We start from the raw sequence: 14,148 nt of genomic DNA on the forward strand, positions 1-14,148 counted from the left end.
ATGCTGGATTATGGAAGTGCTTGCAGGGAGTTCCGAGAACACATCCGTGTTCCGACTAACGAACTCACTGCCCTCCTGAGTCTGTTTAGCAGAGAGGCTGTCAGCAATTTTTGCTGTGGCAGCCGCCTCTCTTGCATCAGACAGAGGGGCCGGTACCTCTTCTCCTAGAAAACCCGGCCGCGGGTTGTCTTCTGTACAGGTTTCCCTATCTTTCCACGGTTTGAGTAAATTCACATGGTAAACCTGCGCCAGCTTTTACCACCCTGGCTGGTGTACCTTGTAGTTTACATCTCCAATTTTCTCGAGAACCTTTTAGGGCCCCTGCCGTCTAGCCAAGAACTTGCTGTCCATGGTCGGCACCAGAACCAAAACCTGATCACCCGGGTTAAAGATCCGGACCCAAGCCTGCCGATTATAGACCCGACTCTGGGCTCACTGAGCTGCCTCCATATGCTCCCTAACAAGAGGCAACACTGTATCTATCCTATATTACATCTGGGTAACCTACTCAATTACACTTTTATGTGAAGAAGATTGTTGTTCCCACGCCTCTTTGGCCACGTCCAAGACACAGTGAGGGTGTCTGCCATATAGCAGTTCGAAGGGCGAGAACCCAGTAGAGGCCTGGGATACTTCTCGCACTGCGAACATTAGGTAGGGCAGAAGGAGGTCCCAGTCCTTCCCATCTTTAGACACTACCTTTTTCAACAAATTTTTTAATGTTTGGTTAAACCGTTCTACTAGACCAGTGATAGGCAAACTGCGATTCTCCAGCTGTTGCAAAACTACAACTCCCACGATGCCCTGCTGTAGGCTGAAAGCTGTAGGCAGTCTTTGCATGCTGGGAGTTGTAGTTCTGCAACAGCTGGAGAGCCGCAGTTTGCCTATCACTGTACTAGACCATTCGTTTGCGAATGGTAAACGGACATCTATAGTTGTTTTTTGTGCAGCAACTTACAGAGTTTCCTCATCACCTTGGAAATAAAAGGGGTCCCTTGGTCGGTCAGAACCTCTTTAGGTAGTCCTATTCGGGAAAACATCTCCATTAACTCCTTAGCTATGAGTTTGGCTGAGGTATGTCGCAGTGGCACCGCCTCTGGGTACCGAGTTGCGTAGTCTAGAATGACTAAGATGTGTTGATGCCCTCTGGCGGACTTCGGTACTGGGCCTATGAGGTCCATAGCTATTCGGTCAAACGGTACTTCGATAATCGGGAGAGGTACTAGGGGACTACGGAAATGTGGCTGGGGGCTAGTTATCTGGCAGGTCGGACAAGACTTACAAAACCCTTCCACTTCTTTGAATATGCTGGGCCAGTAAAACCGCTGTAGAATACAATCCTGAGTTTTCTGCAGCCCAAGGTGACCCCCGAGAATGGGTTGGTGGGCTAGATCGAACACAAACTTGCGATAAGCCTTGGGGGACCACCAACTGTTCAATAGGCTCACCCTGTAGTTGGTTTACCCGATACAACATATCCTGATGAACCACAAAACGGGGGAACACTGACTCTGCCCCAGGTTTTTGTGGTTCACCATCTACTGTTAACACATTTTCCCAGGTGCGGGATAGGGTTGGGTGGTATCAAAATTATTCCCTGAGACATTGAGGTCTGCCAATTCAGGACCCGGCGACAAGTCCTCCACATCTCCCACCATCACACTTAGCGGGGTTGTCTCCCCCTCTTCCACCGAAGTGGCGGTCACACCTACCGCTGGCCCTTCAGTCTTAGGTTTCCAGGGTTCCTGTCTTCCCCCTTAGCCGGGCCACTTTGCTAGGGTTATCCCTGTCTCATGGGTATCAGTCACTCTCATAGCAGGCCATAGTGCCGGGAAGTCTCTCTTTATTATAAGTTCATAATGTAGATTTGTGGCGACAGCCACCTCGTGGCTACCATGTTTAGAGACACCAACGCGGTGGGGTAGTCTTTTAAGTCTCCGTGGATGCACATCACCCCGACTTTCTGGCCAGTACACTTAGTGGATTGTAGCCCTCACTAGGGTCACCAGAATCCCTGAGTCCAGCAGAGCCTCCGCCGGAGTGTCTCCCACTTTGACCTGGCACAAGTGATCTAGAGACTCTGGGGTACCTGTTGCACACAGCCTCCTGGCATATAGCAACAGACTGTGGCCATAGTTAGTGTCCATGGGCTCAAACTGATGGGGACAGTCAGCTCCTGACACTGCCAGCAGACTATCGGAGCCAGGTCCGCCGTGGGTACATCCCGAGCAAGTTTTTTATTTGCTCAAATCTCCGGGCCTGGGGTGGAGATTTCCGGGGTTTTAACTTCATAGCGTTCCACCAGGTCCACCATCTCATAGGGAATTGCCAGGAGACACCTGACCGATCCAGTGCTAGAGAGGGTATGGCAAAGCCCTCCAGAACATATCGGCTAATAGTCTATCCAGCATAGCCGGGGGACTCAGCACGTCAGGCTGTAGCCACTTTTGCAAGAGGTGGAATAAGTCATAATACTGGGTCCTCGCAGGCTCAGCCGGCTTAAACTTCCACTGATGTACCCGCTGGGCCCGGACCAACACATTCACCCCCAGTCTTGCCAAAATCTCACTCTTTACTTTTTGGTAGTCGGCCACTTGATCGTCCGGCAAGTCGAAATACACCCGCTGGGAATCAGATGCCAGGAACGGAGCGACGACCTCAGCCCACTGGTCACAGGGTAGCTTTTCCCTAATGGCCACTTTCTTGTACATTGCCAGGTAGGTTTCGATGTCGTCTGCGGGGGTCATCCTTAGGAATTGCGGCACGGACTGCTTTCCGGGCATCATGGATGCTTGGGGTTGCTCCTGCTGTCTGCAAAGCCATCACGTGTTGTAGCAGCAACTGGTTAGTCTCCTGCTGCTGCTTAATAGCCTTGCGTTGCTGCAGGTTTGTCTCTCGCTGCTGCAGATTAGCCTCCATGAGGGCCTTTACAACAGCCTCCATTTTGTCATAGGGCACTGGTTGTAATACAGCTGATATAATGTACGACATACAACCGTGCCTGAAAAATGCATAAACCAAAATTATCGGCGTTCACGCCAGCCTCCCTGCTCTTCCCCACATCCTCCACCAATTGTGGGGACTCGCTCTGGTAGATAAGATTAGCGGACGCAGTATAGAGGCAACAATAAGTTCTTTGGATCAAACAGTTCAGTGTCTTATTCACACTTTAGGCAAGTGACAGAACAATCAGTCATAAACCAGCAAAAAGTCACCTTGCGGTGTTGGTGGCAATTCACACTATGTGGCAATTCTGCCTCAAAGAGTCCTTGCTCATAGCAGCACTAACCTGTTTTCACACCAAACAGGTAACAAGCATTCATCCAGACACAAGGCTCCCAGATCCCAACACAGAGACATCGCTTCTGAGCCCAGCTGCCTATTTAAGGACAGTCAGGTGCTGCCAAAACCCGGACCGGCATTTAAAATCCGATCCAGTATTGTACCTCACCTAGCTGTAAATCAGCCCAGCAGCACATGCTGGGAGGAAAATACCTGTTTTCCCTGACCAAACCTCTCACTGTGTAACAATATATATATATTTATTACACACACTATATGTAACATTCCATAATATTATTATATTTATGGGTTTATCTTCCATTTGTAGGAAGAACTGCATTCTTGCAGATGAGATGGGCCTTGGTAAAACTATCCAGTCTATCACCTTTATCTCTGAGATTTTCTTTATGGGCATTCGAGGACCTTTTCTCATTATTGCTCCACTTTCCACAATCACAAACTGGGAGCGGGAGTTTCGGACATGGACAGAGATGAATACTGTTGTTTACCATGGGAGCCAGATTAGCCGGCAGATGATCCACCAGTATGAAATGTTCTACAGGGATGCTCAGGTGAGCTGGCCACAATGGGTAAATCTGACATTGAATTGTGTTGTGATCTCACTCAGTTAGACCTCATGCACACGGCCGTTTTTCGGGTCCGCATCCGAGCCGCATTCACTTCAATAGGGCCGCAAAAGATGCGGACAGCACTCGGTGTGCTGTCCCCATACGTTGCTCCGTTCCGAGGCCCCGCAAAAAAAATATAGCATGTCCTATTCTTGTTCGTTTTGCAGACAAGATTAGGCATGTCTACATTGGGCCGCTCGTTCCGCAAATTGCAGTAGGCACACTGGCGGCTTCTGTTTTTGTCGATCCGCGGTTTGCGGACGGCAAAAAACGGAACGGTCATGTGCATGAGGCCTTAGGCTAATGTTTTGCCCAGTTCATTGTGTATCGGCTGCACTGAGATGCTGTGTGTAATGATATTTCTTTACTTTTTTGACCTGTAAAGGGAAATCCTATTCCAGGAATCTTCAAATTCCAGGTGGTTATCACAACGTTTGAGATGATTCTAGCAGACTGTCCAGAACTGAAGAAAATCAGGTGGAGCTGTGTCATTATTGATGAAGCTCATCGACTTAAGAACAAGAACTGCAAACTTCTGGAAGGGCTCAAACTCATGGCACTTGTGAGTAACACCAGTTCCTGAAGACCCCGTGGATTATATGTATTCAATTTAAAAGAGAAGATTTACAAATTCCAAGTCAAACATTTAGACTGTGTACAAATGGACTAGGCAATATGCGTGAGATTACAGTGCCGGTCTTGATATCCCCTGCATTGCTGGGCGGATCGGGCCTCATCATAAATTGGGCTCATGGTCCGGCATAAACAGAAATCTACAGCAGCTTAGAGCTGCCGAAGATTTCTGGCTTAATTTGCGCCAGAAAACTGGCGTAAATTATGATAAATTTGTCGCGGCTGGGGATCACACCCTCTTGGGGATGTGACAATTTTTTGAAAAGTCTCAAACACATATGGGATCAATTTATTAATTCCGGCGTTTTAGACGCTGGTCTTAATAACCCCGCGCTGGTGCTTGATGTGTTTAAGTTATGTAGAGGTGTCGGCCTCTACGTAATTTAGATGCATCCACCGCTGGCCTAAATCTATGCCTTTTTTTTTTTTTTTTTTATAGAACTGGCATATGTGGCGTGGATGGGGAAAAGTCTCAGATTCTGCGACAGATGTACACCAAAAATTGGCGTGTATCTACTCATAAATGCCCCCATAGTTTGTGACATTTTAACCTTAATTTTCAGACGTGTGGGAGATTATAAATCTCCCCCTATGTGCCAAATTCATCAGTAGTTCGTGCTGTGTGGTAAATTTGGTATTTCTTGGTAGGCCATTGTCTAGTCAAGTGCAAAAAGTTTGGTGTAAGGCTTGCACACCAGTTTAGCTTAGTACATTTCCTCTGATATTTTTAGCTGGTTGGTGTGCTTAGGAAAGTCCATGTGGGACGGATTTGTTGTGTATTCTATCTGTGGATTCATGCAGGTAAAATCTGCAACAAATTACAGTGGCAGGCAAGTGGCTGAGATTTTACAAAATGTCATTCACTTGCTGTGAAAATTTTAAAATCTGCAACATGTCAATTGATTTCACCTATTTCAATGTGCAGATGTGAAACTACATCACAATCATCTTGTAACAAATCCAGTGCACAAGAAAAGGCTCCTTCATACCTTAGGGACACCGCCGATCTCCTGCTGACACTGAAATCCTTTGTGTGGCAGGGGGAATATTGGTTGCTGTCCCTGGATGGGGAAAGCCTGTATACCTGGATCCCCCAAGACAAAGGTATAGAAGCCGTCGTTACGATTCTAAAAAATACGGATAGAAGGGAAGCCTTTCTGAATTTTATCAGAGAAGGTCTAGGATTGGTCCTTAAAAACAATGCCTTAGTCTTCGGGGATACCTGGTATACTCAAAAGTCTGGTACAGCGATGGGGACTCCAGTCTCATGTACCTTCGCCAATCTATTTTTGGCAAGGTTTGAGGATTGTTACATCTATTCCACAACTAACCCTTTCCTCCCCTATATTAAGTTATACTTGAGGTATGTGGAAGACGTGTTCATGGTATGGTCAGGGACGGAGGTCCTATTTATGGACTTCGTCAAACATCTCAATACCGTCAATGCCATAAACATGAAATTCACATACAACTATGGAGATGATAGATTAGAGTTTTTGGATGTCCTCATATTTGTACAGGGGGGGGGGGAGAGTTGGTTTCTGAGGGCTATCGCAAGCCCACGGCAACTAACTCTGTTACATTTTTCTAGCTACCATCCGACTCACGTTAAGAAGGCTGTCCCCTATGGCAAGTTCAGTTAGATTGCGGCGCATCAACGTGACCCAGGATGGTTTCAGGAGACAGGCTATGGATCTTAGGGGCCATCTGTCTTCCAGGGGCTGTCCCTAGGCCCTGTTGAATGAGGCCCTTTCTAGGGTTACTGATGTGAGTTCAGGTAAATCCGTGGTAAAACAACAAGGTAAACTAGAAGGGCAAAATTCTCAAAAACCGTTTTGTTTTTTCATTTAAGTTCAGTCTGATGGCGGATCTCATTAAAAAAGTAGTGAGGACCCACTGGGAGTCGCTAAAGCATGACGAGAGCTTGAAAAGTATAAGGGGTATTTACCCGTTAATTGCATTTAGAAAATGTCATACTCTGAAGGACAGGTTAGTTTGTAGCCGCTTTACTGTACGTAGGGCAACTACGTGGTTAGATCGTTTCCAGCCTAAGGGCAATAGACGCTGTGGAAATTGTTTGTTGTGTGCCTTTAACCCTCAGTGGGACGTGTTGTCCTTTGGAGGTTTGAGGCACAGGGTGAAAACTTTGATTACTTATCGAACTAAGTTTGTGGTGTATGTAATATCCTGTATATGCGGGAGATTTTATATTGGGAAAACCATCCGCAGCATGTTTGAGAGGTTTCGTGAACATTTAAATACCTTGAACACTGGCAGAGTTGTTCCTCGCCATATATACAACATGTGAACGAGGACCACGGTGGAGATCGTAGAGTCCTGAAGTTTGCAGGAGTGGAGGTGGTGCCACTTCTACCACAAGGGGGCAACAGAGAGCGGGAACTACTGAGGAGAGAAGGAAGGTGGATACTCCGTTCCGGAGCAATGGGACCCCTGGGACTTAATGAAAAGTTGGATATGGGAGTGTTTTTGTAGATTTATTAGTTATGTTGTTTTTGTATATCAGGTTGGCGTTGTCCTTTTGATAAAGGTCTGTAAGTATATGTAGTGCAATTCAGTCTCTATTGTTAGTAACCTCCCATTATAGGGAATGACGATATCCCCTGAGGGTGTGTTTTAAGATCTGCATTGCACTCACATACAGACTGAGGCCAGAGGAAGCGCATACAAGCACGAAAACGTCCGTCAACGTTTTTTTACATGTGCATCAAATGTTGTATGTCCCGCTGACCCATTTTTTAAGCAATGGAAGAATAAAACGTTTTTTACATCCTAAGGTGAGTGCCGCAATTATTATTTTTTTCTTGTGCACTGGATTTTTTGAAGATATCACCTGTCAATGCAGAGCACCACCAGATGATTTACTACATATGCTTTGGTCTGCATCTATGATGTTATCAGTACAGGACTACTATGACATACACGTAGTGCCACTCAAGCTTTTTCTATGCTATTATTTCATCTTGTAATAAATACTATCCTGCTAAGTGACGATTTCAGTGCCCCATTGAAGCACAGTCCTTCTTTTGTGTCTTTCAGGAACAGAAGGTTCTTCTCACCGGCACCCCTCTTCAGAACTCTGTGGAGGAGTTGTACAGCTTGCTCAACTTTTTAGAACCAAACCAATTTCCTTGTGAAAACACTTTTCTTGAGGAATTTGGAGATCTAAAGACTGAGGAACAAGTAAAGTTATATTGTTTTTCATTATTTTATTTCATGCTGTTGTTTCTGGTGCCTCTAATCAACCTTAGGGCTCATGCACCCGGCCATGCCCGTATTCCGCAATACATGGGCACCGGCCATGTGCACCCCGCATCACGGATGCGGACCCATTCACTTGAATGGGTCCACAATCCGAAAGGTTGGTGCGGAACCCCACCAAAGCACTACGGAGTGCCTCCACACCGCAAGAAAGGAGTGGAGCTTGGGTGCAAGAAGAGCAGTGGTGACGCCTCATTGCACCAAAGGCAATTTGCATATTAAAAAACAATAACGATAACTCAGGAACTGAGCCTGGGGTGAACAACAGTATTTTAATCCGGTGACCCACAGCTATTTGTCTATGCAAATAGTTGGATAAGGAGGTTGCTTGTGACAGATTCTCTTTAAGAGCTGTTTGCTCTCTATAAGGGGTGACAGTACATCATTCTTTGTGCTGTCTAAAACCCTGTGGCTCACACATGTGGACTTTATTTATAAATTGCGATCATACATACCCATTGTGTACTTTACCTTCAGGTGAAAAAATTGCAGTCCATCCTGAAGCCAATGATGCTAAGGCGATTAAAGGATGATGTAGAGAAGAACCTGGCTCCAAAGCAGGAAACAATCATTGAAGTGGAATTGACCAATATTCAGAAAAAGTATTACCGGGCAATTCTGGAGAAGAATTTTACATTCCTGGCCAAGGGAGCCAACCAGCATAACATGCCTAACCTTATCAATACTATGATGGAGCTGCGGAAATGCTGCAATCATCCTTATCTTATCAATGGTGAGTGTTAAGATTATGAATTGTATTGTGGACTATGTATATGTTCAGGATAGGTCATCCGTATCTGATCGGCGGGGTCTGACACCCGGCACCCCCGCCGATTAGCTGTTGGAAGAGCAGGAGGCACTCCATGTGAGCGCTGCTCCCTCTACATTACACTGCCCGTCGTCTTCACTTGAATGAAACGAGTACTAGTAATTACACTACGCTACCACTGCAAGGGAGACGACAGGCAGTGTAATGAACGGGAAGCAGCGCCTCTTCAAACAGCTGATCGCCGGGGGTATCAGACCCCTGCCAATTGGATGTTGCTGACCTATTCTGAGGATAGGTCATCAATATAAACTGCCTGCATAACACCTTTAAGATTCAAATACCCCTTCCTTGAATGTTGAAATTTAAACTGAAATGATTGGAAATAGCTTATTTTATTTTATTTTATTTTTTTGTCGCATAGACTAATAGTAACCTGTTTTCTATGCATTAGGTGCAGAAGAGAAGATTTTGGAGGACTTTCGCAAGACTCACAGTCCCGATGCATCTGATTTCCAACTGCAAGCAATGATACAAGGAGCAGGAAAGCTTGTACTGATTGATAAGCTATTGCCGAAGCTGATTGCCGGTGGGCACAAAGTTCTCATCTTCTCCCAGATGGTTAGGTGTCTGGACATTCTTGAGGACTATCTCATCCAGAGGAGGTGAGCAAAAAGTGAACGAGAGACGATAGAGATAAACTCCTATTTGAACACTGTTCCGCCCTTCTATATGAGAGCTGGTTAAATAATGACAGTCCAATTTTATTTCCTTAAAGGGACACGGACAGGCCGAATAAGCATAATTAGCTGTATATATGCATGCACAGGTCTTCTATTGTGTATTAAAAACATATAAGTCTAACCCCTGTCCACCTTATGAAGACTGTAAAATGATGTTTTATAACCTGATAGAATTGCTCGTTTTTCTGCCCGGCGTTTCAGCTTTACTTCTGCCCAGGCAGCCTCCCCCCAACCGCTGTTCTGAAGCGCCGCCCCAGCTCATCAATATTCACTTCGCTGGGCGGCTTCTGCTGTCCCCGTCGTTCCGAGATACGGCACATGCTCAATACAAAGCTATGGGCATCGGACTCCATTTCAGCTTCAGCGCATGCGCCCGGCACCCTTACTGGCCGGGATCACATCGCACCTGCGTCCCCTCTGCTTCTTTGAAGCCGCTTCAGCCTCTGCGTTCTGTGCCTGCGCCGGGCACTTTTCTGAGCAACGCAGAAGCCGCCCAGTGAAGTGAATATTGATAAGCGGGGCGGCGCTTCAGAACGGCAGTTGGGGGGCGGCTGCCTGGGCAGAAGTAAAGCTGAAACGCCGCCCCTTGGGCAGTAAGACGAGCAATTCTATCAGGTTATAAAACCTCATTTTACAGTCTTCATAAGGTGGACAAGGGTTTTTAATACACAATAGAAGACTTGTGCATACATATATACAGCTAATTATGCTTATTCGGCCTGTCAGTGTCCCTTTAAAGGATTATTACCATTTGGACTTTTTTCCCTCTGGGACCCGCATCTGTCTGGAGAACAGGACATGATTATAGAGAGGCGGTGGTGCATGCTTTCTCCATTCACATCTGGGGAGCCCTGAAAATCGTTGAGATAGCTTACGCTGCTGTTTCTCGCCCATTTCCTGGGGGGGGGGGGGGGGGGGGACAGGAGACCTGGGGCTGGGGTATAGCTCAGCTCCCTAGGAGGCGTGACACTAAGTGAAAACTGTTAAGCCCCTCCTCCAGCAGCTATACCCTCAGCCTGGAAAGAGACTGACAGTTTTTAATACTTATTTTTTTCAGGGACAACAGAGACGCCTGGACCTCTCTGTTTCTCCCGGGGTCGAGTTGCGCCAGTGCCGGTCATCCGCACTGCTGCTTCCCCCACAGAAGACAAGGAGGACCAGGGCAGCCCAGCTCCCCTGCATCCCGCCAGCGTAAGGGTCGCCTGCACGCCAAGTCCCTCTTCCAGCGTAATGCCACTGCGGTGCCAGTTGCTGAAGGGGCGACCCTGCTGGAATGGACCGAGGGTGAAGACTGCAGGACTGTGAGAGGTGGCTGCTCCAGCCCAACCCAACCCCCCCCCCCCCCCCCCCCCCCTCCTCTCTTCTGCACATATAAACGAATAAGTTAAACCTAGGGGCCTGCGGTTCCCCTCTCCCTTTATCTTCCTGGGACCTTCCACTGCCGGCACCTAAGATGTTCCCCACTATTTGCCGCAGATTACCTGTGGTACTCCGGCGCTCTCTCTCTCTCTCTTACTCTCGGCCGGTATCCAGGACTGCGTCTGCGGTCTTGACATTCTACCTCCTCCTGCGGCGGTTGAGCGATCCCCTCCATAACTCCTGGCGGGGCTGGCTCTCTTGCTCGTACTTCTGCACCGCAGCCCCGGTGCTTGCTGCAAGGGGCGCCTGCGGCACTTCAAGGGTTAATTTTGTCCGCACGCGCATGGCACTTCCCAGCAGCTGGACGGGGCCTATTCTTCCCGCGCTCCGCTCTTCCCGCCTCTCCTGCTACATCCGCATCTGTGACCGCATGAGCACAAGGAATCTCCTGGCCACCGCTGCTACCTCCATCATCTAGAGCTGCACAAAGAAGGCTCGGTGCTACCGCTCCTGCTGCTCCTAGTTTTTTCTCCTGGTTTCTGGTAGGACTGTTAACCCCCTCCCAGCGCCAGTGGCCCTAGCCTGGGTCTAGGCCTTTCTTCCTGGGTTATATTACCCCTCATCGCCAACATGTCGGACCCCACAGGGGCCTCTAAGCCCTGGTATAATGCCTGTACCGCCTGTAAAGAACCCTTTCCACGTGGGCAATCCGATCAGCATTGATCTGCATTCCAGGCCCCAGTGCAGGGTCCGCCACCGGCCGTACCGCTCCCCGTTCCCTCTGGACCGCCTGACTGGGCCAGATCCCTGTCCCAGGCTGTGGAAAGTCTCACCCACATAGTAGGCCGCTGGTAGATAAACAGCCTACCCCGCAGGCTGCCACACCTACTGTCGCACCCTCAGACTGCAGACCAGCCCATTCGGCCCAAGCAGGGCCCTCAATCCTCCCCCTGCCACAGATTAAGGACCCTACTAGCAAAGATATATATGCTGCAGTACAACAATGCAACTCTGCTTTGCTTACTTTGAATACCTCAGTGGAATCTCTGCAGGAGAATATGTCATTTATCCGACAAGATATGTGGAAGATAACGGAAAGAGTTACAGAAATGGAAGATCGGGTGGGTCGCTTGGAGGATCAAGTTCCGCCGGTAAAGCGCGACTTAGCCAAGGTCATCCATAATATCACGCTTCTAATAAATAAAGCGGACGACCTGGAAAATAGGTCCCGCCGTAACAATCTTCGCTTAATAGTAATTCCAGAGAGAGCTGAGGGACAATATCCTGTCTGATTTTTTTGAAGATTGGATCAAAAATACAGTTGCTAAGGACTCCCTGTCTCCCTTCTTTGCTATAAAAAGAGCGCACAGGGTGCCATCTCGTCCTCTGCCTCTGGGGGGGGGGGGGGGGGGGCCTCCCAGACCAGTTTTGATGAAGCTCCTACATTTCCAGGACAGAGATTCTATTCTTCGTTAGGCCCGGACCATCCGGATCTCTCTATCAGTGGATACAAAGTCTCCATCTTCCCGGACTTTTCGGCAGAACTGCAGCAACGTAGAGCCCGCTTCCTGGATGTAAAACGCACTCTAAGGTCCCATGGAATTCAATGTTCTATGCTCTACCCGTCTAAACTACGTGTGCAATTTCAGGGCAAAACACACTTTTTTGAGTCGCCGGAGGAAGCATATCGGTGTACTGAACAATCGGGTTGCCTTTCTGCTATGCCGGGAGAAGATTCGTTGTTGCAAACCTGAAGATGTTCTTCTGCAGCTACAGGGAGTGCAGAATTATTAGGCAAATGAGTATTTTGACCACATCATCCTCTTTATGCATGTTGTCTTACTCCAAGCTGTATAGGCTCGAAAGCCTACTACCAATTAAGCATATTAGGTGATGTGCATCTCTGTAATGAGAAGGGGTGTGGTCTAATAACATCAACACCCTATATCAGGTGTGCATAATTATTAGGCAACTTCCTTTCCTTTGGCAAAATGGGTCAAAAGAAGGACTTGACAGGCTCAGAAAAGTCAAAAATAGTGAGATATCTTGCAGAGGGATGCAGCACTCTTAAAATTGCAAAGCTTCTGAAGCGTGATCATCGAACAATCAAGCGTTTCATTCAAAATAGTCAACAGGGTCGCAAGAAGCGTGTGGAAAAACCAAGGCGCAAAATAACTGCCCATGAACTGAGAAAAGTAAAGCGTGCAGCTGCCAAGATGCCACTTGCCACCAGTTTGGCCATATTTCAGAGCTGCAACATCACTGGAGTGCCCAAAAGCACAAGGTGTGCAATACTCTGAGACATGGCCAAGGTAAGAAAGGCTGAAAGACGACCACCACTGAACAAGACACACAAGCTGAAACGTCAAGACTGGGCCAAGAAATATCTCAAGACTGATTTTTCTAAGGTTTTATGGACTGATGAAATGAGAGTGAGTCTTGATGGGCCAGATGGATGGGCCCGTGGCTGGATTGGTAAAGGGCAGAGAGCTCCAGTCCGACTCAGACGCCAGCAAGGTGGAGGTGGAGTACTGGTTTGGGCTGGTATCATCAAAGATGAGCTTGTGGGGCCTTTTCGGGTTGAGGATGGAGTCAAGCTCAACTCCCAGTCCTGCTGCCAGTTTCTGGAAGACACCTTCTTCAAGCAGTGGTACAGGAAGAAGTCTGCATCCTTCAAGAAAAACATGATTTTCATGCATGACAATGCTCCATCACACGCGTCCAAGTACTCCACAGCGTGGCTGGCAAGAAAGGGTATAAAAGAGGAAAAACTAATGACATGGCCTCCTTCACCTGATCTGAACCCCATTGAGCACCTGTGGTCCATCATCAAACAGTGTCTGGGAGGCTGTGGTTGCTGCTGCACGCAATGTTGATGGTGAAGAGATCAAAACACTGACAGAATCCATGGATGGCAGGCTTTTGAGTGTCCTTGCAAAAAAAGGTGGCTATATTGGTCACTGATTTGTTTTTGTTTTGTTTTTGAATGTCAGAAATGTATATTTGTTAATGTTGAGATGTTATATTGGTTTCACTGGTAAAAATAAATAATTGAAATGGGTATATATTTGTTTTTTGTTAAGTTGCCTAATAATTATGCACAGTAATAGTCACCTGCACACACAGATATCCCCCTAAAATAGCTAAAACTAAAAACAAACTAAAAACTACTTCCAAAAATATTCAGCTTTGATATTAATGAGTTTTTTGGGTTCATTGAGAACATGGTTGTTGTTCAATAATAAAATTAATCCTCAAAAATACAACTTGCCTAATAATTCTGCACTCCCTGTATGACGGACATTTGCCTTCATACCAGGGCGGATGAGTATTCTGCTCTCTATTTGCACTAACCTTACGTTTCTCCTGCAGGATAGTATCCGTTGATAATAAAGATTTTTTGCCCTTTCCTGATGTAGGTTAATGCATATGCTTTCTCAGGGGTGCCGCCTGCTGC

General features: G+C 47.2%; 1 protein-coding gene across 3 annotated transcripts in view; it reads left to right on the plus strand.

Annotated features, from left to right (window-relative positions):
* The window catches only part of CHD6 (chromodomain helicase DNA binding protein 6), a 148,851-nt gene that overhangs the window by 71,200 nt on the left and 63,503 nt on the right, over positions 1–14,148 (plus strand). For all 3 annotated transcript variants that reach the window (XM_044300146.1, XM_044300145.1, XM_044300147.1), the window contains 5 exons: positions 3,611–3,854; positions 4,297–4,473; positions 7,602–7,745; positions 8,301–8,556; positions 9,044–9,254. In XM_044300146.1, the coding sequence (XP_044156081.1) occupies positions 3,611–3,854; positions 4,297–4,473; positions 7,602–7,745; positions 8,301–8,556; positions 9,044–9,254 (1,032 nt within the window). The remainder of the gene's footprint in view (positions 1–3,610; positions 3,855–4,296; positions 4,474–7,601; positions 7,746–8,300; positions 8,557–9,043; positions 9,255–14,148) is intronic.

The sequence above is a fragment of the Bufo gargarizans genome, chromosome 6, assembly GCF_014858855.1.
Source record: "Bufo gargarizans isolate SCDJY-AF-19 chromosome 6, ASM1485885v1, whole genome shotgun sequence".
Lineage (NCBI taxonomy): Eukaryota > Metazoa > Chordata > Amphibia > Anura > Bufonidae > Bufo > Bufo gargarizans.